Genomic DNA, 25,534 nt, shown 5'->3' on the forward strand with positions numbered 1-25,534 from the left:
CTATCAGTTTGCCTGGGGAGGAGAACATCGCTGGCTTGGAGAGGGCTCAGGTAAGTATAAGGGGGGCTGGGTTGCAGCACCGATGGTTTTTCACCTTAATACAGTAGATAGAATGCATTAAAGTGGTTGTAAACTCAGAAAAAAAAACCCTGCAAGACAAAGGAATGATGAGCTAATATGTATCGCAAACTTACCTTAGATCAAAGCTGTTGCAATGGTCCCCACACACTGCTGTGACCAGCGACATGTCTCCCGGAGTTATTTCCATGTTTGGGGGCTCTGGTGCTGTGATTGGTCGGAGCCACGATGACGTCACACCCATGCAAGCGTGCATGAGCCATTGGTTATGGCACGACTCCTAAAGGATCGGCAAGAGCGGGTGGTTTCTTCAGTGCGCATGTGCTGATGACGTCGACACATGCCAATACAGTGAATATCTCCTAAACTGTGCAAGTTTAGGAGATATTCACAGGACCTACAGTCAAGCCTTATTATAGGTTTAACTGTAGGTAAAAGTGATGTACCAGGGTTTACAACCACTTTAAGACTGTTAAAAAAAAAACACTGAAAAAAATATTGTTTTTATTGATTGATGTAGGCAAACTATATTTTTCATTTTCAATCACTTTTTTTTTTGTCATCACTTCAGTTCATATCAGAAATGTCATTATTTTCTTTTCTACATTGCTATCAGTCTGCAACAGTACAGATGCAATGCCAGTGGGCAGGTCATGTTTTTATTGAGGATTTGCAGTCGCATTGTGTTGTACATCAACACAAAAGTAAATAAAAATGATAAATGTGATTTAACAAATGGCTACTGCCACAAAGCAAACTATTCAGTAAATGATTTGCAACAAATAATAAGTCTTCCTAGGCAGCTTTATGCACCATCAGGCATGATTGCTTTTCATTTTTTAGTCTTCCTTGACATGACCTGCTATTTAAATGAACAAAGATGATATAAACCATTGTATCCTTATTTGATTATCTGCAGATAAATCCAGTTTTCCACCATTAATCTGCTGCTATATGAGCCAAATCAAATGGATGATATAAGTGCTGAAGCTTTTTCAGTTTGGAGTGTGCCTGTGGGTGTGCTTGTCCTCCAATGTTTATACAGTTTTTTTCCACCTATTGGTTTATACATGGTATCTGTCTGTATAAACTTAGTTCCATAATCGCAGTTACTGCCATTGTTGTGTTTGCTAACACGGATAATACAAGAAGATTCTCTAAAGTGCTTTATTTACAGTTATCACTATAATCATTTACAAGTGTATTTGTGGGAGGAGTCTGAGAGACTATTTAACCCTCCTCCTCTGTCAGGGCCAGGGTTGGTGTTTTCTGGGTGGAGGCAGCCGACGCTCATGGGGGAAGGGCTGTCCATCTATCCTCCGCCCCCAGCTCCTCTCTCTCCCCATGTGTTTGCTCTGTCCACCCACCCGCCGTTTCTTCCAGTGTGGGGGGAGGGGGGTGATCGGCTGCCCCCAGCTCCTCTCTCTCCCCATGTGTATTGTTCCGCCCGCCCGCCACTTATACCAGTGTGGGGGAGGGGGTGATTGGCCGATCCCAGCTCCTCTCTCCCCATGTGTGTAGTGCTCCGTCTGCCTGCCGATTCTGCCGGTGTGGGGGGGGGGGGGGTGATCGGCAGCCCCCCGGCTCCACACTCTCCCCTTGTGCCTTTGGCTCCGCCCGCCGATTCTCCTGGTGTGGGGAGTGTTCGCCGCCGGCTCTTCTCTCTCCCCATGTGTTTTGTGCTCCACCAGTTTGGAGGGGGGGATTGGCCGTGGCCGGCTCCTCTCTCCCCATGCACTCTTTGCCATATCGGGCAGCTGCCCGCCATTTCTTGGGTGGGGGGAGGGGTGATCGGCATCTATTCCCCACAAGTGAGCCACACACCTAGTCTACAGGTTCTTGCAATTGTCAGGGTGCAGCCAGGGAAGTCATGGTTCACAGATTCCTGCAACTTATAGCATGTGGGGGATATGTCTGGGATCACGTAGGGAAGTTACCAGATGCTGGGAAATATTTATTTTTATTCCAAAGGTAGCTGTTACACACTATTACACTTTGTGGTCACATGACACAGCCAGACATAAGGTGACAGGTCTGCCAGGGTTGCTGCTATTACTTTTGGATCCACTTTCCATGGTCAGTATTCTCTATCTCAGCCAGCTTTCTGTCCAGCTTTTTCTGTCTTTGCGATTTCTGTCCAGGGTTCGGTCATAGCGTTTAATGTCATAGCATTTTTCTGTCCAGCATTTGTGTCATAGCGCTCGGTCCAGTTTTTCTGTCATAGCGTTCGGTCCAGCATTTCTGTCATAGCGTTTCTGTCCAGCATTTCTGTCATACCGTTTTGTCCAGCATTTCTGTCATAGCGTTCGGTCCAGCATTTCTGTCATAGCGTTCGGTCCAGCATTTCTGTCATACCGTTCTGTCCAGCATTTCTGTCATAGCATTCTGTCCAGCATTTCTGTCATAGCGTTCTGTCCAGCATTTCTGTGATAGCGTTCTGTCCAGCATTTCTGTCATAGCGTTCTGTCCAGCATTTCTGTCATAGCGTTCTGTCCAGCATTTCTGGCATAGCGTTCGGTTCAGCATTTTCTGTCATAGTGTTCGGTCCAGCATTTCTGTCATAGCGTCCTGTCCAGCGTTGCTGTCATAACATTCGGTCCAGCATTTCTGCCTTAGCGTCCTGTCCAGCGTTGCTGTCATAACGTTCGGTCCAGCATTTCTGTCATAGCGTTCTGTCCAGCATTTCTTTCACAGTGTTCTGTCCAGCATTTCTGTCACAGTGTTCTGTCCAAGCTTTTTCTGTCATAGCGTTCAGTCCAGCATTTTCTGTCATAGCGTTCTGTCCAGCATTTCTGTCATAGCGTTCTGTCCAGCATTTCTGTCATCAGCGTTCTGTCCAGCATTTCTGTCATCAGCGTTCTGTTCAGCATTTCTGCCATCAGCGTTCTGTCCAGCATTTCTGCCATCAGCGTTCTGTCCAGCTTTTCTGTCATCAGCGTTCTGTCCAGCTTTTCTGTCATCAGCGTTCTGTCCAGCTTTTCTGTCATGAGCGTTCTGTTCAGCATTTCTGCCATAGCGTTCTGTCCAGCTTTTCTGTCATAGCCAGTAGGTCCGTCATTGCGTTCTATCTAGCATTTTTTTTTGTAGCCCTCTGTCCAGCATGGCGGTCATAGGGTGTTTGCCCCTGGATTCCTGTCTTAGCATTTCTGCCCCTGGATTCCTGTCTTAGCGTTTCTGCCCCTGGATTCCTGTCTTAGCGTTTCTGCCCCTGGATTCCTGTCTTAGCGTTTCTGCCCTTGATTCCTGTCTTAGCGTTTCTGTCCCTGGATTTCGGTCATAACGTTTTCTGCCCCTGGATTTCGGTCATAATGTTTTCTGCCCCTGGATTTCGGTCATAATGTTTTCTGCCCCTGGAGATCTGTTATAGCGTTTTCTGCCTCTGGATTTCCATCATAGTGTTTCTGCCCTGGGATTTCCGTCATAGCGTTTCTGCCCCTGGATTTCCATCATAGCGATTCTGCCCCCGGATTTCTGGCATAGTGTTCTGCCCCTGGAGTTCTGTTATAGTGTTTGTCGGCATTTCTGTCATAGCGTTCTGCCCAGTTTTTTCTGTCATAGCGTTTCTGGCCAGCATTTCTGTCATAGCATTCAGCCTCGGTGTTCAACCTCAGAGTTCTCAGAAGGGCGTTGTTCACTTATGGCATACTCTGGTAGGTTTGTCTTTGTTGATTGTCATGTCTCATCGTATCTGTGTTCATGTTTGTACCTGGGTCAGTTAGCTAGGGCTCATACATCAGGATCTGTCACGTCTACAGATCTGAGGTTTTCGTTTATTAACTGATTGTTGTCCACAATCTTCTCGCCCGTATACCATGCGTCATACGATGCATGTTTCATTCGCCACATCCATACGACTACCCACCACGGCCTGTGGGTACACTAGCCCTGAGTTGTTTTAGTTAATTACCTGTCTCTGCACTGCAGGTTACTCAGGCTCGGTTACCACTCACACAAGGGTGGGTGGGGGGTCCGTCTTCAGGTTCATTTACGCACAGTGGTCTAGACATTTCTGCTCATGTTTTATTCTTAGGTAGGCAGAGGGGCGTTATTGTTCTCATGTCTGATTGTCTATCATTTATCTAGTTTGTGTGTTGTAGGTTGGGTTGTCTTGGCATCCAGACTGCTATCGTCCATGCTTGCACTTACTTCCTTCAGCCAGCTGTTGCTGGGGGGGGGGCTAGCTGATTGGTGCTGACATCATTTTGCCACTGGGCTCATCCTTGGGTCAGAAGCAGTTGACAATTTTCTTCAGTTGATGTCCTGTTGTGTTGAGGCCCTGGTTACCGCCCAGGGATGTTTAGTCTCTTTGGACTCTGGGTGTGTCCGAGCCACGGTCCTTAGGTGGTAGGTTTGGGCAACGTCGTCATGATTCTGGATTCCACTCTCAGCTCTGATCTGGTCTAGGAGGTTGCCAAGTGTACTGCTCAGGGACGTCGGTCCAGTCATCTTTGCTGATCCCTGGTCTGTTCCGGGGGGGGGGGGGGGGGGGGCTTCAGTCACTTGGGCATGGCTGTACCATGCCATGGGACTTATTTCCCTGGGTTGGAGTCTGACTCTCCTTCCTTGGTTAAGGATTTGGTCTTGGTTAATAGATCTCAAGCTGTAGCACATCCTGTTCGTATCCGGTGGGACCAGTGTCCTGTGTCTGGCATGCTGTCTCCATGTTGACGATGCTCATTGCCATGGCACCTACTCCTTCACATCCATCAGTCAGCCAGCTTTTCCTCTCCTATCACTGGTCTTTTTGGCACTCACCCTCTCACTTCCTCATACCAGGTATGGGTAGGCCAGGGGTTGGGGGGGCTTTTCACGGTGCTACTTCACTGGTGTCCGTTGTAGGTATTTTCAGTCTGCTCAGCCATCTTCTTGCAGGGGTTCCTTGGGACAGCCCTTGCTCCCTTTTCTCCACATATCCTCTCATTCTCAAGCAGTTCTCATGTCTTGGTTACCTTGGGCATCAGGCTCATCCTATCCTTCACAGGACGTTCAATTGGGTTTTGCGTAGCTTGCAGGCTCTAAGGGGGTTCCTTCTCATCTCCAGGTCAGGAGTCGGTGGGTTCTACTGTCACAGCGGATACTTGCAGGTTACTTACTGTTACCATCTGGGCACACGTCATTCTATGGGTTGGATCTTTACCTTCCCTTTTCCACCTAAACTTGTGTCTTTTTGCCCTCTTTTCAGGCATACTGACCAGCCAGGCCATGGCACACCTCAGGCCGTGTTTCTTAAGTAATATCGCATTTCCCACTTGAAGACTCCGATTACAAGTGGGAAGGCTGGCTTAAGGCCAGCCTGTATTTGTGGGAGGAGTCTGAGAGACTATTTAATCCTCCTCCTCTGTCAGAGCCAGGGTTGGTGTTTTCTGGGTGCCCATCCACCCGTTTCCCCCAGTTTTGTCACTCATACTCATAGTATTTTTTCTTATTCTTACATTCAGGGTATGCCCTCTTTTCAGGCATACTGACCAGCCAGGCCATGGCACACCTCAGGCCTTGTTTCTTATGTAATATCGCATTTCCCACTTGAAGACTCCGATTACAAATACAAGTTTGCTGTTTTGCCAGTACACAGTCTGAGCTCCCGTCCCTTCGTCTCAAAGAGCATCTTCTGCCTGCTGAGGAACCTATGCATCTGGATTGGACCAGTCTAACCCCCAAAGAAGGTGCTAAGCGCAGAACTCTTGGCTTGTATTTTCTATTGTGAGGGCAAGGGTAATTTTTTGTGACTCCTGCTCGCTTTCTCCAGAAAACACTCTGGTCTAATACATCTGGAAGGTGGATTATTGGACCCAGAAACATCACCTTCTCGTCTTCTTCTTTCGCAGTTCATTCATGTAGGTGCTTCCCCTCAATCGATCTTTACATACCTGGATTCTGAGGCTGCTGACAATTTTATGGACTGGAGAACTACTTCTTCCATGAATCTTACCCTTTTGCCCCTCACTATGCCACTGGTAGTCTCGGCAATTGATGGAACTGTTCTCCCAGGGGGCCCAATCTGCTTCCAGACTCTCCCTATTAAGATGTCTGTAGGGATACTCCACCAGGATGGATATCCTTCCTTATTCTACCCAAGGCCTCAACCCCCATTGTATTGGGCCTTCCTTGGCTACAGCTCCACTCTCCACATGTGGACTGGGCTTTTGGGCAGAACCTGGGTTGGGGACCGTTATGTTTCTCCTCCTTCCTTCTCAAGGTGGCCCCTAAGGAGAGACTTCCAGTTGCTACCAAATCTGTATCCTTTGATCTTACTGCTGCATACAGTGATTTCTGGAATGTGTTTTGCAAAAAATCAGCTGAGGTGCTTCCTCCTCACAGGTCCTTTGACTGTGCTATTGACCTTGTTCCTTGAGCAACTCTGCCCAGGGGTCGTACCTACCCTTTGTCCATCCCAGAGACCCAGGCCATGTCAGAGTATGTCGTTGAGAATCTAGAGAGAGGTTTCATCCAGAAATCCTCATCGCCTGCAGGAGCAGGGTTCTTTTTCATTGCCAAAGAGGATGGTACCTTAAGACCCTGCATCGACTCTCGAGGTTTAAATGTGGTGACTATCAAAAATTGATACCCCTTACTCTTAATATCTGAGCTATTCGGTTGAAAGGTGCCTCTATTTTTACCAAGTTGGATCTCAGAGGTGCATACAATCTGACTCAGATACAGGAAGGTGACGAATGGAAAAACATGTTTAACACTAGAGACAAGCATTACGAATACTTGGTATGCCTTTTGGTTTGTGTAATGCCCCAACTGTGTTCCAAAACGTTGTCAATGAAACCTTTAGGGATCTGCTGTATCACTTTGTTGTCATCTGTCTGGATGACATTCTGATCTTTTCGGAAAATCTGCTTGTCCACAGAAACCATGTCTGCACTGTACTCCAGCAGCTTAGAGAGAATAATCTGTATGACAAGCTGGAGAAATGTTAATTTGATTGTTCTGAGATCCTGTTTCTGGGATACTTTGTCTTGAGTTTGTGTCTTCGTATGAATCCTGGAAAGGTCTTGGCCGTTACCAGCTGGCCTCTACCTGCTAGCATCAAGGCCACATAGTGCTTTCTTGGGTTTACAAATTATTATAAGCAGTTCATTAGGAATTACTCTTCCATTTCTGCACCTATTATCGCCTTGACCAAGAAGGATGTGAATGCCAAGGACTGGCCCCCTGAAGCTGTCCCTTTGGGGACATGATTCCAAGGTGGCGGGTCATTCTGGGTTCTTCCGATCCTTCCTGCTCATCAGTCGCCATTACTGGTGGCCTAATGTTCACTCAGATGTCAAAGACTACGTTAAGGTTTGTCTTGTCTGTGTCTCAATCCTACGCACAAGCCCCTGCTGGTCTTCTCATGCCCTTGCTTATTCCTAAGGAGCCCTTGTCTCACATTGCCATGGGTTTTATCACTGATCTCCCACTGTCTGAGAATAATACAGTCATTTGGGTGGTAATCGATCGGTTCTCCAAGATGGCTCATTTTGTTCCCCTTCCTGGTCTCCCTTCTGCCCCTGCTTTGGTTCCCATTTTTGTTCATAAAATCTTCTGCCTCTATGGGGTTCCTTCTCATATTGTTTCCGACAGGGGCATTCAATTTAGGTCTTGTTTTGCAGAGCTTTTTGCAAATCCCTCAATATTGTCTTATGCCGCGTACACACGGGCGGACTGTATGGCCTACTTAGTCCGTCGAAACACATTTCAGCGGACAGTCCGCTCGTGTGCAGTCTGGCGTACTAAGTATTTCGGATTTTTCGAAATTCTGTCCGTCATACTTTGGTTTCAGCGGACAATCCGCTCGTCAGTAGGCTAGTTCGACGGACTAAGAATGGCGCATGCTCAGAAAGGATTTACACGGCGGAAGGGTGCATTGCTGTGTATTGGACTTCCTATTTCTAGTCCCGTCGTACGTGCTGTACACGTCATCGCGCAAGCTTTCGACGGACTGTTTGTGCATCCGTGTGTGGTCAAGTCCGTTCATTCGAAAGTATGACGGACTGTCCGTCGGATTGTATGACGGATTAAGTAGGCCATACAGTCCGTCCGTGTGTACGCGGCTTTAGATTTTTCCCCGTCTTACCCCCCTTAATCCAATGGACAGACTGAGAGGGTTAATCAGAAGTTAGAGGTCTTTCTTAGTCTCTGTTCATCATGACAATTGGTCCTCTCTACTCCCGTGGGCAGAATTCTCTCACAACAATCATGTAAATACCAGTTCTCAGTAGACGCCCTTTTTCACAGTTTTTGGAAAACACCCTCAACTCCCTCTTCCCATGAGCTATTCTCCATACATTGCAGCTTTGACTATAGCTCAGGAGTCTTTCAATTCCATTTGGGGTGACGTTCATGATTCCCTCTGGGCAGCTGCTGACAAATTGAAGGGCTTTTCCAACCGTCGCAGGCATAAACCGCCTTCTCTAGCCAGGGGACAAAGTCTGGCTCTCCACCAGGAACATCAAGCTCCGAGTTCCTTCTCTGAAGTTTGCCCCAAGATTCATTGGTCCATACAATATAACCTATAAACTGTCTAAACGGTTTGTTTCAAAGATTTCTAATGCCTTCCACGTTGCCCTTCTGAAGCCTTTAGCCCTCAATAAGTTCTCTCATGCTCTCCCTACCGCGGCCCCGGTTTCTGAGGATAATCAGGATTATGAGGTTAGTTAAATTCTGGATTCTCAGCTCTGTAGAGAAATTCTTCAGTACCTCGTGCATTGGAAAGGGTTTGGTCCTGAGGAGAGGTCTTGGATCACTGCATCCGAGGTCTTTACACATCGTCTGTTGAGGTTTCCCTCTAAGCCTGGGCCCAGGCAGGGGAGGAGAGGCCTCGTAAGAGAAGGGAACTGTCATGGATCCACAGTAATGTTTGTCTGTTAGCTTACCTCTCCATGTGCTCAGCTTGAAAGACCAGCCACCCTTCACCTGGCTGCTTAAGTAATGTTCCTGAAAGCATGGCTCCACCCCAGCCCCTATAAGGTGAACGCTATATTAACCTGTGCACTGCAAGCCAGCCCTGCTAATCAATATTGTGTGTTTGGCTTCTGTGTACTCCTTGCTGTGTGTTCTATGTCTGATTCTAGTTACTGATCTTGGCATGTTCCTTGACTATCCTTACCTGCTTGTTGCCCCGACCTTTGACTATATACTGACTATTCTTTATTGTCACAGTCTGCTGCTTCCTCTCTACCTTTCTGGAAGGCCCTGGGGGTTGTGACCTGGAGCCAGACTGCAGCTAAATACACCCCCGCTACCTCTTCAGAGCCTCTCCCATCCTTTGGAACTGCCTACCTCAACCTGTTTGGCTCATCTCTTCAGGAAGGTCTAACCCACCTCTACCTAACTTCTGGACTTTTACTGTCTTCATCTGCTCATCCCTTGAAGTTATTTTTTCTTATGTCACTTGCCCTTCCTTTTAGATTGTAAGTCCCTTTACCCTATTGTTACTATGTAACTATGCCATCTCCATTTCCTTTGCAAAGCACCACGCAAACTGCTCCACTTCATGAATTTTGTATAATCAAAAAATAATATTTCATATGTCATCTTCATTAATTTGCTTACAACTTCTGTTTTAATTGCAGATATTGAAAGCTTTTTATCTAAGGGTATAATTGCTGACAGTTTAATAATGGAGACAGCAAATGGCTCTGAATCACTTCAGCAAAGCGCAACAATGCATACAGTTAGCGACATCACAGTTTCTGGTAACAATTTAGCATCAAATCTGGATTCTGATACATTTAAGAGAGAAACTGTAAACGATAGACATCAGCTACCATCTATACCTGATGAAAACGAAGATGGCAATGAAATGAGAGAAAACTTGGCAGAGGGAAGCGGTTTCCTTGAGTTTCAGTTTGATGGAGCTGTAGAGATAGAAAATGAGCCATCCATTAGAGAACACTTAATGGAGCACACAAGGAATACTGATCAAGAGGTTACCAGTAATGAGCATGACCATGAAAATAACGATGGCAACTTTGATGAGTCAAAAAATCGAGAATACAAAGAAGGATTGGATACAAAGTGGCAAGACAGTCTTAACAAAAGTCTGCAGGACAATAGCGAATATAAAGCAGGTGAATATCAAACTGTCTTTATTAATGAACAGTACAATGAAAAAAATAACAAACAAGACTTTAATTACATTAGTACACCTGATAATGTGACTGATGACAACAGTGTCAGCACTAGAAGGCCTAGCGTTCAACCCTTTGAAACATCAGAAATCCTCAATGCTGATACAGAATGCTTACATGATACTGAGCAGTGAAAAACTTCACAGGACTTTACAGTCATGCCGAATGCAAGATGATCCTGGACATAACTTTTTCCTAAGTTTAACGTTTAATCAAAAGTACAAATGAGACAAAATGTTTTGTTTTTTTCACAATTCTGTTGTATTATATATCAGTACATAAATATGTGAATATATACAAATGAACACTAGCCTGGTTTATTTTTAGGGACTCATCTAAGGGCATTTTTCCTCTAAACTGGTTAAAGAACATAAGGTCCTAATGATATAAAAAATCACAAAAAGGATTTCCTTTGAAACTGTATAAGTCCTTTTAAACTCAAAAACAAAAAATGCCATATATTACAGCTTATCCGTCGTTGGATGTTGTAGCGGCATTAATTTTATTTTTTAAGCTTTTTCCCCTGTTTTCACCTGGTGATCTGGCCAGTAACACACCTTCTTATATTATAGTGCCCCCACTCTCGGTGAAGGAAAAAAGGGGGCACAACAGGTCAGCAGGATTGTGACCTGAAATGCAACATTCTAGTAGCAACATCTCATCACCTAAATTAAAGTCCAGCTCTTGGCTGAAATACCCTGCAGCATATAAGAAGTCATTGAATAATTTAGTTCAATATTTGCCACCTATAACTGTGAGTCATAGGTTCTGAGGAGAGATTGGACTCTGAACAGGTTAGACGTCTCATTTGTAGCCTACAAGAAATTAGGATGTGGGCTGGGCTGTCAACAGATATGACAACTGTTCTCTTTAAAGCTTTGACATTAAAGTGTATGTATAGGCAAAATGTTATACTACTTTTAGATGGAGGGGGGAAGGGTTAGAATACCTTAAAGCATTTTTATTGCTGTCTGTGTCCATGCTATGTTAATTCACCCTCTTCGTTTGTCCTGATAGCCAATATCAGTGAAACAGAAAGTGATAAGAAATCTCAAATTGTAGAGTTGTCACATGAGCAGGCAAGGTGAGGGGATGTGACATACACAACATATCCAATTTAGGAGAGGCACATATCCAGCATGCAGTTTTGATATGTGGAGGAGTGAATGCAGCATTATTCAAGCTTCAAGTTGGTTTCCAGCCAATACAACACCAGCTGAAGTTGCCATCCTTCCTGCTGATTCTTTATTTCATTGACTGACTGTTGACTGCCTTCAGCTTGTGTCCTGGATTTGTTCCCATCTACTGATTGGGCAGAACTGTCTATCTGCCTTTGGTTCTTTGTCCACTGTCATCTATGCCTCACACCCACTGCCTGCAACATCAACCCTTGTGCCACTCTGTGCCCTCACATCTCCCTCCTGTAACCACTTAAAAGGGTTTTGGAAAAGACGGGTACAGAAAAGCAACCCCCCCCCCAGGTATGTGACAATCAGAAATCAATTCAAGGGGGCTTATCAAATCAGTAACACAATTTCTGTGTGCATTTGGGACCACAAATATAAAGTCTTTATGTACATTATTGTGAATAACATTTATTGCAAACAACTTCTAGTTACTACTTGTGTTAATCCCTATTACACCTCATTATCTCCCATGAAAACTGTGTTTCCTGTGGCCATAATAAGTAAGCATGAAATAAATCATTGGAAGTTCAACATGGTATTTGTACAACTTAGATCTGGTAATCTAACTATATTAGTATCTTCTAATTTTGGGAAAAAAATAAAACAAAAAAATAATATAACAAGAGAACAAATACTCAACACATAAAATACTCACATAAAGAACAAGGCAAACAGGATCAGTTCAGCAAGTAGTATCTCCAACTCTTTTTGTGGCTTCCGCACTTCAGGAGCCCTTTGTCCCTGTTTCCTGACCTCCGATGTGCCCCGTAAGATTTCAGTGCTTTGTAAAAGGGAGTTTGATGTATATGAATAGAGTCAGTCAAGGGTTATGGAGATGTCAGCGGGTGTCCAACAGACCAATCAGTCTCTGCAACTCCAGGCACATGTCCAGATTCCTCAGGATTATGGTCACCAACCGTTTCAGGGGTTGGTTGTAAACTTGTGGGATTATGTCAGTCACCATGCCATATGTCACCAGTAGAGCCTTGAGTAGACTCTGGTGGTTGGTTAGAAACCTACCAACAGAAGGGGTCGTGTTTGTCTCTAGGGGTCGGCAAATGTGCTTCCACAATTGTTAAAGGTGTCGTCGAACATAAACGCCATTCTCCAGGCAAACAAGGTACATTCTTCTTCCAAGAGGTCCATCAATAATGCCAGGAAGCCAAGGAGGCAAAACTCTGTAATTCCAAAACCATACAAGATCACCGGCATGGAATCCAGGATGGCCTGGTGGAGGAGGTGTTGGTGATTGTTCCTGTGGATGGACTAAATCAAGTTTGGTGTGGAGATGCCTGCCAAACATAAGAAAAGCAGGGGACAGCCCAGTAGTAGCGTTGTTTGTGTTTCGGTGCATGGTCAAGAACTCCAGCAGCTTCTCCTCTGATGGTCCGGCCTGGTCCAGAGTAAACAGTAAGTGCTTCTTAAACATCTGCACAAACCGTTCTGCCAGCCCATTCGAAGCTCAAGCCACTGAGGAATGATTGAAACTCATGCAATGTAAATTGAGTTCCATTGTCCGAGACTATGGCTGTTGGCAAGTCATATTGAATAAAGAGCTTCCTTAAGACTAGAATGGTAGCAGCTGAGGTAATAGAAGGCATTTAAAATACCTCTGGCCATTTTGAATGTGCATCTACCACGATCAAATACATTTTACCCTGGATTGGGCCAGCAAAACCAAGCTGGAGTCTTGATCATGGGTCTATCGGCCATGGCCAAGGTAGCAGGGTTCCTTTCTTTTGGTGTCGCTGAGCTTGACGGCACCCAGGACATTAAGCCACATAATCTTCAATTGCTGTATCCATTTGTGACCACCAAACATAGCTCCGGGCTTGCTGCTTCATGCGCACCACGCTAAGATGGCCCTCATGCAGTATCCTTAGCATGGTTGGTTGCAAATACTGAGGTATAATCACTCTATTGCCCCACTGTAGGCAACCAGCATTAGTCACAAGCTCACATTTTCTGCCAAAGTACAGACGAAATTCACCTGGGACTTTCTCTGGCCATCCAGCCTGAACATACGAGAATATCTGACACAGGAAGGGATGTCTGGCAATTAGGGAGGTGGACATACAGGACCGTGGCCTGTGTACTTCCACTATGCGTATGTCTCTAGGTTGTCTCTAATTGGTCATCTAGAAAATGCATCTGCATTGCCATGGGCCTCATGGGAGCGGTATCTTATAGAATAAGTATAAGCTCCCAAGAATGAAGCATACCTTTGTAAGTGAGATGCGGTTGTTGTAGAAATTCCTTTCTGGGGATTCAGTATGGACAGCAGAGGTTTGTAGTCAGTGATAAGTGTGAACTCCCAACCATAGATGTACATGTGAAATTTTCTTGTCGCCCATACAATGGCTAAAGCTTGTCTATCTGGGAGTCGTTTTGTTCTGCGGAGTTTAAAGACCTGGAGGCAAAATAAATGTGGCTCTCCATGCCATCTAGCATGACATGGAAAAGCACCCAGTCCATAAGGCAAGGCGTCACAAGCAAAGGTGACATGTTTCTTTAAATTATAGTGAACCAGAACTTGAGAGGGCAGAATGAGCTCTTTAGAAAGCCAAAAAGCTTCTTTACATTTGTCTATCCATATCCATTTAGCTCTTGCATCCAGTAAGTGATGTAATGGGTAGAGCTGGTTTCTAGATTCGGCAAGGAATGGTGGTAGTAATTTAGAAAACCAAGGTAGGACCTGAGCTGTGTGGCATTCTGGGGAGTAGGGGCATAGGTAAGGGCTTTAACCTTTTCTTCAGTAATGTGTAACCCATGTCGGTCCACAGTGTGGGCACAAAATTCCAGTTGAGACTTGAGAAATTTGCATTTTGAAAGATTGACACATAAACCATACCATTGGAGTCTCTATAGCACAGCTTCAGCATTCTTTCTGTGTTCTTCATCAGTGGGATCAGCGATGAGCATGTCATCTAGTAGACATTGGGTGAAAGGTATGCCTGCCATGACCTCATCCATGATCTGCTACCAGATGGCTGAAGCTAAGGCTATGCCAAAAACCATGCGGTTATATTGGAATAATCCTTTATGGGTGTTAATGGTCAACAGATGGTGTGAATCTGGTTATACATGCAATTGCAAGTAAGCTTACTTTAAGTCTATTTTTGCAAAATGTTGCCCCCCCCCCCCCAGCCAGTGAGCCAAACAGATCTTCAAGAGGAGGCAATGGGTATTGATCCACAAGAAGTTGGTGGTTTAGGGCAACCCTGAAATCCCCACAAATTCTAATGCCACCATTCTTTTTCTTGACAGGCACAATTGGAGATGCCCATTTACTTCTGTCGACTTTAGTTAGGATCTTTTCAGCCAATAGGTGGTCCAACTCTGCTTCCACTTTCTTCTGCAAGACAAAGGGTACTGACCTGGCCTTACAAAAATTATGTGTAGCACCAGGCTTTAAGAGAAGGTGGGCCATTTTTCCTTTTACTGAGCCCAAAGAGTCCTCAAAAACCTCCTTAAAGCATGACTTCAGGGATTCCACCCAATGGTCTACCTCAGAAAGCAAAGTACATTGAGCAATAGCAAGAGGGGACATGCCAAAGGCATTGATCCAGTACCTACCATACAGCAGAGGACCTCCTTTACCTACAACATAAAGGTACAGAGTTTGACTGTGCTTGCCAAATGTCACAATGGGTTTCACATAACCTAAGGGCTGTAGCAGTTCCTTGCTGTAGGTTTGTAGTGTGAGATTTGTGGGTTGGAGCGGTAGGGATAGACCCGATATCTTTAAATTAGTCCATGAAATGATAGACACAGCCGCCCCTGTATCAACATCCATGGAGACAGGACAGCCATTGAGTGTGACATTCACTTTTATCACAGGAGTGTTCCCAGCTACCCACAACAGTCCAACATGATGGACACAGGTCTTCTCATCAGAGCTGGAGCCATTATTGTCAGTATCCACATGAAATGTCTGTTTACGTCTACTTTTTGTGGTAGTGTTCAGGGGGAGCATGAGCTGCGGCAAACAAGCCCAATATGACCAGTGTTTCCAAAAAAAAAACAAATGGCATCCTTGAACTTGCAAGCAGGTGCACTGTGAAAAGTGTCACCACAACAGTAGCAAGTCGGCATCCTAGACAGAAGAATTAAGGTTGCAAGGTTTAGGTTGATTTGGCGACGGCCGTCGTGGGTGTTGGGTGATAGTAGTGTGGAATATTTCTTCTCCCTGGCTTGCAGGATGTTCAGGTGGCATCTTCAGTAGGGTGGCGTCCCGTGTAGCCAACTCCATGACTGTAGCATGGACCGTGGCTTTCGTCAGAGTCAAGTTGGCTTCTGTGAGTAAATGTTTCTGTATAGTTAGGTTGCAGAGTCCCATGACAAACATGTCACGGAGAGACGTCTACAGGTAGTATCCAAACTGACATGTGACAGCTAGTTTATGTAAAGAAATTATATAAGTCGTTATGTCGTCCCCGGCATGCTGCCTCCTACTGTAGAATTTAAACCGCTCTGCAATTTTTTAACGCCTTTCGGTTGTAGTGCTCATGTAGCCTCTGAATTAACTCAGGCAGGGGCTTAGAGGCTGGCTTGTCTGGAGAAATGAAGTCTGAGTGCCATAAGCAACTTGACCCAATGCTGTGAAGAAAACTGCAACTTTCTTTTCTACAGCCACACTATTTGCTTCCATATACTGCCTCTCCACCCAGGAGCTCCAAGATTCAGCAGCAGGATCAAATGATTGAATAAACCATATGAAAGACATGTGTGCTAAAATCCACAATCCTTGTTGCCACTGTTATGTCCCTTCGGGGTCTCTCAGGGTGTTGCTAATAATGCTACCAGTATCTGCTCAGCAAGCTGCACACAGGCTGGATGCACTTCTTAACAAGGGAAGGGTTTATTGCTCACTCAGAAAGCGATGTACATTCTTACATGGAGGAGTCATATACAACAGGTCTCCCTCCAAGTATCATGCTGCTGCTTCCAGTCCCACACACACTGTGCCTGACTTCCTGGTACAGCCCCTCCCCCAGCATGCATCAGGAGAAAGGGGTTAAGGATCACAGTGATTCTGCACAAACATTACAGTTTGTTTACTTTAAAATTACCTAAACGTTTTGCATGTCAACTTCTTTATGTTAAGGTAGACATGTTCTGCCTAGGTTCAGTCAGCTCTATGCAGAGAGTAAGCCTTTCTTGGAATTCTTCACTAATATAGTAGGATGTTTAGTACTTTTGCTTTACATATATGTAGGGGAACTGTTGGTGAAGTGTTATACTAAAGAATTTTTTTTTTAATGTTTTGACAAATTATGTTAACTGTATGACCAGAAAACTACAATTATAGAACTGGGTCAGATGAAAATCAAACAAGCTCTACCGTATTTCTCTTCTATTCTGGTTGGTAATGAAATTGCAGTGACCTTAGTTTCTTCTTCTTATGTCAGTCTGGGAATTTTTAACATGAGCATCCCTGGTCAGTATTTTTTGAGCTTTATAGTTTATTTTTGGTTAGCTTGCCCTTTTAGAATATGATTAACAGGAACTCCCAGAGTCACACATTTTTTTTAACAGACCAGCATAATTTGTAAAATTAGAACAATTCCACATTGCATTACAATATCATCAACTTTCTACTAGTTCCGTGAAATTTATTAGATTCAGGCTATCTGACTCTGGTAGAATTTGTATAGGTCTCACCCACACCGGCATGTGCATATTTTCTGATGGAAAACAGGTTCTTGCTGGCAGAGCTGAAAGAATATCCTTCTTAAAATACGCCCCTAAAGTACTTACATTTAGAAGTTTTAAAATGCATTTAGATGTATACAATCATTCTGTCACGATCAGGGGCCAGGCTTGAAGACCAGTTGCTATAGCAATAGCCGGACTACCACTGACCATCAGCATTGATACACAGTCATTCACCCTAGCAGATGACGTGGGCTCACCAGAGGTGCAGAGTCTAAGTACTAACTGGTGTTCACCAAAGCTCCTGATATTGGAGATGGATTTTGCTGAGTGTTAGTACCAGGTCGTGGTCCTCAGGATCACACCACCAGGAGGTGAGCCAGCAGAGGTCCAGCAGCAGATAAGCAGGTAAGGATCAAACAGAAAAGTAGTCAGTAAACAGGGCAAAGGACAGTAATGAGTAGTTGCAGATTGGGATCAGGCAGAAGTGTAGTTGAGGAACAAGCCAAGGGTCAATAACAAGTGGTAGCAAAATATGGAAGGCAACAGGGAAGACAAGAGCAAGATACTGCCCAAAAAGTGCTCAATAATATGGAAAAGGAAAGTGCAGAGGCATGGTTTAAATCAGGAAGTTCATGGGAGGAGCAAATAGTTCAAGGATCAGCAGAAGTCAAGGCACAAGACAGAGTTGTCCAATGGATCAGACAGGGTGTTGTCCATAATCTTAAGTAGCTCAGTGCGAAGAGTCATTGTCAGACACAGCAGAGGTCCCAGGCTCAAGGCCAGGCCCTGACAACTTTATATACATAAAATCTACAGATATTTACAGCCCCATATGCAGCTTCCTACTTCTTATGTATGCTGCTGAATGCGGTGCCCACTTTTATTTGTAGAGACAGCTGTGCATATAGCCACATAAATTCTTATATTGCTGCATTTAGACTCATACAAGTCTACAGTATATACTGCATGCATCTAAGTGTGACATTCTAGACACCCATGTGAATGAGCCCTTAGTCTCGCTAGTATATTGCAAATGGCCATCTTTTGAATCGCCTGCAAAACTCACTCATGCTTTTTGACAGGAAGGCTTACAGGTCACAACTGGCTGAACGCTTGTATTGTATATTGCAAATTTAATTTTTTCCCCCTGTTCTGATGTGGATAAGGAATAGTCCCTCAGAAGAATGCTTTTAAAATACACCTTCAAAAATATATAAAAACTGTGAATGCAATTCTACAGTTTATGCAAAAATCACTTATCAGCCTTAGGCTTGCAAGCCCACAAAATGTCATCTTTATTCGGTGTACTTCCCATGACTAGCTATGACCAGGGCATCTTGTTTTTGTTATTTTAGAATGATAAGGAAAGATGGTGGAGAACAGGTCTGGTGTGGACTCACAGTGTTGTTCAGGTGCCAAAAGACAGTTAGGCCTATTACACCTACCTCATTCATAGGCTAACTTGTTAGCGTTATCATGAATGTAGAGGCACCCAGAATAAGGCAAGGCTTACTCATTTATCTGGAAGAAACAGGTACATCTATATCCCCTGCTCTCCTTTATCACAGCATTTTCCTTTTTTGTGACAGCATTGGAGCAGGCATAGTGTTGACGAGGCATAGTGTTGACGATTACCATTGCCAATGCACTACGTGAAAAATGTTTGGGGTATGTATGTATGTATGTATGTATGTATGTATGTATGTATCTATCTATCTATCTATCTTATTGTGCTCAAAGCCCAGCCCTGAATGCTCACTGTAGCTATACACTCTGTTTATAATAAGAGATTTTACTTTAACTTCATTTGTCCCTGGTGAAATGCCATCTTACAGTTCTCTTTACTCTGATAATTTCCCTTAAATGTCTTCCTGTGATAATATTCCGCATGCAGAATCCTACAATATTTGATTGTCTAAGAACCTGGTGCACATCCCAGGAGGGGAGAATAAATTAGCTTCTCTGCATTCGCATGAGATTTAGAGAGCTTCATAGTATTTCCAGTATTGCTAACTACATGCTGATTTACAGTAATTCTTTCCATTTCATTTCTAATTGAACATTCCCCATAGGATTAACTCTGACAGTATGATCTGAGGTCTCTAGGCTCAAGGAAAAAAAAAGCAAGGCAAATTGCATGACTTCAAGGCAAAGACAGAGACATTTTGGAAGGGAATTGGAAATCAATATGGATCATCTCTATGCACTAATCTTCATTCAGTGGGTCTTGTTGTGTGATCTTTCCTAGTGTACAGAGAGCCAGCAAATTTGGCAGAAATGCAAAGTACAATGACAAGCCTGTGAACTTATTGCTATTTTATGAATATTAATGTCAAGGAAGATTATGAAGAAGTGCTAAATTTTAATGCAGTCAAAGACAAGATTACTGCAGTCTTCAAAATTGAATTTTCAAGCACTCATCTACTTTAGAGATATAATGTATAATATAATATTTCACACATATTGCCAAGCATCTATTTTAGATTTATTTTCACTGACCTCCAAAAGTGTTTTTTACTTTATGTTATAGCTCTTGTTCCAACACGTGCAGATCCAATATTATAGGGAAAATAAACATATTCACTTGAATTACACTCCATGCACCTTCTCTTTTAGGAATTAAGATATATTATCATAAAATGCCATAATATGGAAAATGTATTTACAAGTGATATTAGGGTTACCTGTGATAGGGGTGTTTTATTCAATCGCAATAAATGTCCTCTGGTGTTTCACCTTTTCTTTCCACCTCTGTCAACCCCTCGTGTACCTTCTCCATCATTTCCTTTATTTTAACTAGGTGATCTGATCAATAACCCATGTCTGTCTTGGGGGGCTTCTCTATCTGTTGAGGAGCAACTGAGACATACTTGGATAGCAGAAATATCTGGAAAGGGTCATGTCAGATGGACTAGGACCCAGTAATATATTGCATAGTAGTTTTGGTTTTTACCCTTTTATAACCGGAGGCCATTGATGCCTAGATACACAGCCCACATTTTGTAGTATCAGCATGCATAGGTTAACTTGACAATACCTTTATGACAAAAATGCCTAAAATAAATGTTAAATATTTTTAAGTAGGATTGTCCCAATACTAGTGGTATCAGTCCTGATACCAAGTATTTTCAGGAGTACTTGGAGTACTTGCAAATGCTCCCGATACCTAGTCTGATACCTGGATGCTCAGGTACAATCGGTGTGACAGCGAGGAGAAGTTATAATAATGACAGCTGCTTCTCCTCCCCTCTGCGACTTTCAGATGCTTTATTGAAATTCACACAGGGAGATTGGTGAATATAACTTCCCCGTCACCACACAGATTGTTCCCTGTATCTTCCTCCTCTTAACCTCTGTGTCCTCCTCCGGTCCCCTTCTGTGTGCTCCTCCGGTCCTTCTCCTCTGCTCCACGCTCCGTGTGCTCCTCCCCCGTTCTCCTCCAGTCAACTTCTGCGTGCTTCTCCGGTCCTCCTCCTCGGCTCCCCCTCCATGCACTCCTCCGCCTCCCTGTTGTCCTCCGATCCCCCCTGCCTTCCTCCAGTCCCCTTCTAATTGCTCCACTGGTCTTCCTCCTGTGCTTCCCCTCCATGCGCTCCTCTGGTCCCCCCCATCTCCTCAGCCCCCCCATCCCATATCTGTCAGGATTTAGAGTGGTGGAAGGAGCCGGTAAATATGTAATTTACCGTCTCCTTCCATATCCGAATGAACAGTGTCAGTGATCCCCGAATCTGTCCATTCATAACTAAGCATAGTAAACTGTGTTCACTAAATCTCAGTTTATAAATGGAGAGGAGCCTCTTTCTCCTCTCCATTCCTCTTCAGTGCAGCTGAGGCTGCAGAGAAATGGACTGGGGAATCTCTGTTCCCGGTCCCTTTCAATGTCTCAAAAGGGAGATATCAGGGGTCTATATATATATATATATATATATATATATATATATATATATATATATATATATATATATATATATATATATATATATTGTAAAAAATGAAATAGTAAAAAAAAAAAACCTGTCACATGACATTAAAAAAAAGTATTGGTAATCAGTATCGGCGAGTACTTGAGAAAAAGTATCTGTACTTGTACTCGGTCTTAAAAAAGTGGTATTGTGACAACCCTATTTTTAAGGATATACAGTATTTCCCAAAAGTAAGTACACCCCTCACATTTTTGTAAATATTTTATTATATCTTTTCATGTGACAACACTGAAGAAATTACACTTTGCTACAATGTAAAGTAGTGAGTGTACAGCTTGTATAACAGTGTACATTTGCTGTCCCCCTCAAAATAACACAACACACAGCCATTAATGTCTAAAGCACTGGCAACAAAAGTGAAGACACCGCTGAGTGAAAATGTCCTAATTGGGCCCAATTAGCCATTTTCCCTCCCCAGTGTCATGCGACTCGTTAATGTTACAAGGTCTCAGGTGTAAATGGGAGCAGATGTGTTAAAGTTGGTGTTAACGCTCTCACTCTCTTCTACTGGTCACTGGAAGATCAACATGGTACCTCATGGCAAATAACTCTCTGAGGATCTGAAAAAAAGAATTATTGCTCCACATAAAGATGGTCTAGGCTATAACAAGATTGCCAAGTACCTGAAACTGAACTGCAGAATGGTGGCCAAGATCATAAAGTGATTTAACAGGACAGGTTCCACTCAGAACAGGTCTTGCTATGGTCGGCCAGAGAGGTTGAGTGCACATGCTCAGCATCATATCCAGAGGTTGTCTTTGGGAAAAAAGTATGAGTACTGCCAGCATTGCTGCAGAGGTTGAAGGGGTGGGGGGTTCAGTCTGTCAGTGTTCAGACTATACACCACACACTGAACCAAATTCGTGTGCATGGCTTTTGTCCCAGAAGGAAGCCTCTTCTAAAGATGATGCACAAGAAAGCCTGCAAACAGTTTAGTTCATTATTCTGGGGCGTGATCAGATGGAGGAGGGTGTGTGTGTTTGAACGTGTAGATGTCTCGCTCTCCGCTCTCTATCCCCATGTGAGCATCTCCTGACCCCTGTTGCTGCAGGGGACTTATTGGCATGCATATCTCACGATTCACATGAGCCCGGAGCCTCCCCCCTTACCTTCTGCGTTTTCCCTCCCTGGGGGGGTGCGCTGGAGTGTCGGAGTATCGGAGGCTGTGCGGTGGGCGTGTGGCGGACAACGCTTGTGGGGCTTCCCCCTCCTTCTCTTGCTGTTCCCGGAGTGTGCCGAGGGAAGCTGAGAGGACCTGAGGCTGGAGAGGAGGTGTGGCTGGGAGAGGACGAGAGAGTGAGCGAGGACAGCATCCCCTTCACCCCGCCTCTTGCCTACATTGCTCACGCTGTCAACGCTGAAGAGATGAGAGGTTTGTGTGGAACATTCCTGGTGGAGCTGGCGTGAGAGGACCGTGGAATCTGAGCGGAGCAGAATGGTTTAACAACGAGAGTGGAGGTGAGTCTGGGGATAATACAATTTTACGGCGACTTGTGGAGCAATTTCGGGTAGGCCCCAGGGATGAGAGCTCGCGGCCCCCCTTTTTCCCCCCTGACTCCCCTCTCCCTTCTACTTAGACTGATTGGCAGACCGGCTGAGGGCTTGGAGTTTTTAGAGGATCTAGTAAAAGATCAGCAAAAGCAGTTTAAGGAGTCGCCCCCCCCCCATCTATAGTACTGTATGATCGACTGAGACATTATTGCTTGTTACAGTTTGGTTAAATGGCACAACTAATGAACAGTAACAAATTATACTAAGTCAAACAAGCTCTGGGGGAAAGCACTGTGGAATAGTGGAAATAGTGGACATTCTTTGAGTTCCCTTATCTCTTGTGTTTTTCCATTGTACATATAAACCTCCTCTAACAAAACAAACGTGGACCAGAGGGACACTTTGGAGGGGTGAGAGATAACAAGGGCACTCCTTTTCCCTCTTTTGTGCATGGAGGGGAGGAGAGGAAAGGGGGTCCATACTTAGTACAGTTTACACATTAAAGGAGTTAACATCATGCCGTCACAACGCACTACCAAAGCAAGTCAAGCGGCTGCAAAATTTGAAAAATATACCCATAATCCAGGCCAGGTGCCTAGCCAGACTCCCCCGAAATGCATACAAAAGGGCCAGCATATGCAGACTAATAGTCAGTCAGGGGCCACAGGGGCTTGAAGAAGTCATGGCCAGAATAATCCCCCAACGATATTAGGGGGGGAACTAGTGGAGAGACCCCAGGACCAGATTACTGAAGCAATTTCAGAGGTGTTGCCTGGGGGAGGGTTCTTAGGGGAGCCAGAGTCATCACTAAAAGAGGTGTTGTTGGCAGTCAACTCCTGCAGGGACTCCTTATGTGAAATGACTGTCCAACTTAAAACTATACAGGAAGAGCTCTCCCTTGTCGTGCATGACATCCAAAAAGTACGGGAGAGGACTACAGCCTTAGAGGGGAGAGTAGGCCGTGTTGAGGACAATTTGGCCCCCCTCAAATGGGACGTAAGAACCATACAAGAACAGTTAACTAAACAAGAAAGTAAAATGGATGAAATAGAAAACAGGATAAGAAGGAAGAATATACGGATAGTTGGATTTCCAGAACATAGTGAAGGCCCTGACCCTGTTGTGTTCCTAGAGAAATGGTTTGGGGATATATTTGGACAGGAGTCCTTTTTACCACTCTTTGCTATTGAGAGAGTGCACAAGGGCCCCCAATCTGGAGCCCCCCCCCCCAAGACTCTTTCTTGTTAAAATATTACTCTATAAAGATAAAGTGACTATTACACGTAAAGATAGGGAAATGGGAAAGATCTTGTATAATGGTTCCGGGGTATGAATCTATCCGGATTTCTCCCCAGACCTTAAAAGAAAGAGAGCTAAATTTGGGGAAGTGAAACATAAACTTTGCCAAATAAATGGGACATATGCGTTGCTCTACCCAGCAAGACTATGGTTAAATGCCCCCGATTCTTTAATACTCCTGAAGGGGTTGAGGAATGTTTTTTTTTTACTGGGGTTCCCTAAAGCAGGAGAGGGAAGAGGGAAGATTTTTTTATTCTCTTTTCTCCCCTTTTTTTTCCTTCTTCCTTTTGTGAAAATGTATAATATAGAGGCCACTACACTGCAGGGGGGGGGAGGGGAGGGAGAAGAGGGGTATAATAATTGTCTCTTTTTCTTTTTTCTTTCTCCCCTTGCACTCCCTATTCCTCTCCTTTAGTGAGAGGGGGTTGGGAGAGGAGAGCGAAGTGTATGGAGGGAAGGGAACAAAAAGAATGGTACCCCCTATTTCTTGGGGTGGCAGCGGAAAGTTCTCTCCCTATACATGTTGTATTATTTTGTTATTTTTCTTTTTTTTTGTTTGTTGGGGTTTTTTGGGAGGGAGGCCTGTGGGGGGGGGGGGGGGGGATAACTTTAAATAGACTAATGTTGATTACTTTACAAATGAGGTGTGTATGGGAAGGTCACAGTAGAAGGCCCCAGACTACGCCTAGTAAGGCAATGAGAGGTGTATACGAGATGGGTAGTTGGTATAATTGGAGTGTTGTGAATGGCTCAGTGGATATGTAAGGTGGAGGGAAGATTGGAAGAAGCACATTCAAGGGAGCAGAGTTTTTCATGAAGTACACTTGATCACTGAGACACCACAGGCAAAAAGTACTAGTAAAAGGTTAATCAAGTTAATAAGTAAGGAAACGACACACAATATCACAACATTAATAGAAAACGTAAATATTAATGAGTAAAACTACACTGTTAAAAAGGAAAAAAATCACCCTGTGTTCTTGGAATGTTAGAGGCCTGGGGGAACCAAGGAAAAAAGCAGCAGTTATGTCAACGGCTAAGTCCTATGGAGCCATGCTCCTTTGCTTACAGGAGACACATCTTACTAATATTTCCATTCCACAGTTGGGATAGGGTGATTTCCGTTCCCAATACCACTCGGTTCACACTTCCTTCGCTAGAGGGGTTAGTATCTTGATTAAAACAGGGGCATCATTTAACTGTTTACAGACTAGGATAGATGAGCAAGGGAGGTACATTTTTAAGTACTGTAAAATAGAGAAAAGGACACTAGTCCTGGCCAACGTGTATATACCACCACCCTTGAGTACAGAGATCCTATATGACTTGATGGAGTTTGAGCTGGATAAGCCGGGAGTTCCACTGATTATTGTGGGTGACTTCAATATGGTCATTGACCAAATAATGGATAGGCTCCCTCATGGAATACAACGAGGGGGTGCACCTGACGGTTGACTATCTGGGTGCTATTCGTGCTACTCCACCACACACTCTACTTTGTCAAGGATAGATTTGATTATGGGGAACAATGAGGCGATTGTAATGGTAAACAATTTAAAATACTTGCCAAGAGGTCTTTCAGACCACTCACCAATGGCAGCCTCCTTGGATGTAGGGGAGGGAAACCATCTTCGGGAGAGGAGAATCAGTCCCTCTCGGTTTGAGCTTATGGGAGAACCATATGAAGTACTAACCGCCCTAAGAGAATATGTAGATT

The 25,534-nt window shown here is 44.3% G+C and overlaps 1 protein-coding gene across 1 annotated transcript in view; it reads left to right on the forward strand.

The window, feature by feature from the left end:
- The window catches only part of LOC143983065 (uncharacterized), a 695,051-nt gene extending 684,547 nt beyond the window's left edge, over positions 1-10,504 (forward strand). The window contains exon 100 of the mRNA XM_077482312.1: positions 9,642-10,504. Coding sequence (XP_077338438.1) covers positions 9,642-10,333 — 692 coding nt within the window. The 3' untranslated portion in view covers positions 10,334-10,504. The remainder of the gene's footprint in view (positions 1-9,641) is intronic.
- The last annotated feature ends 15,030 nt before the right edge of the window (positions 10,505-25,534 follow it).

This window comes from Lithobates pipiens, unplaced genomic scaffold, assembly GCF_037356315.1.
Source record: "Lithobates pipiens isolate NorthernLeopardFrog02 unplaced genomic scaffold, aLitPip1_a1.2 Scaffold_16, whole genome shotgun sequence".
Taxonomy (NCBI): Eukaryota; Metazoa; Chordata; class Amphibia; order Anura; family Ranidae; genus Lithobates; species Lithobates pipiens.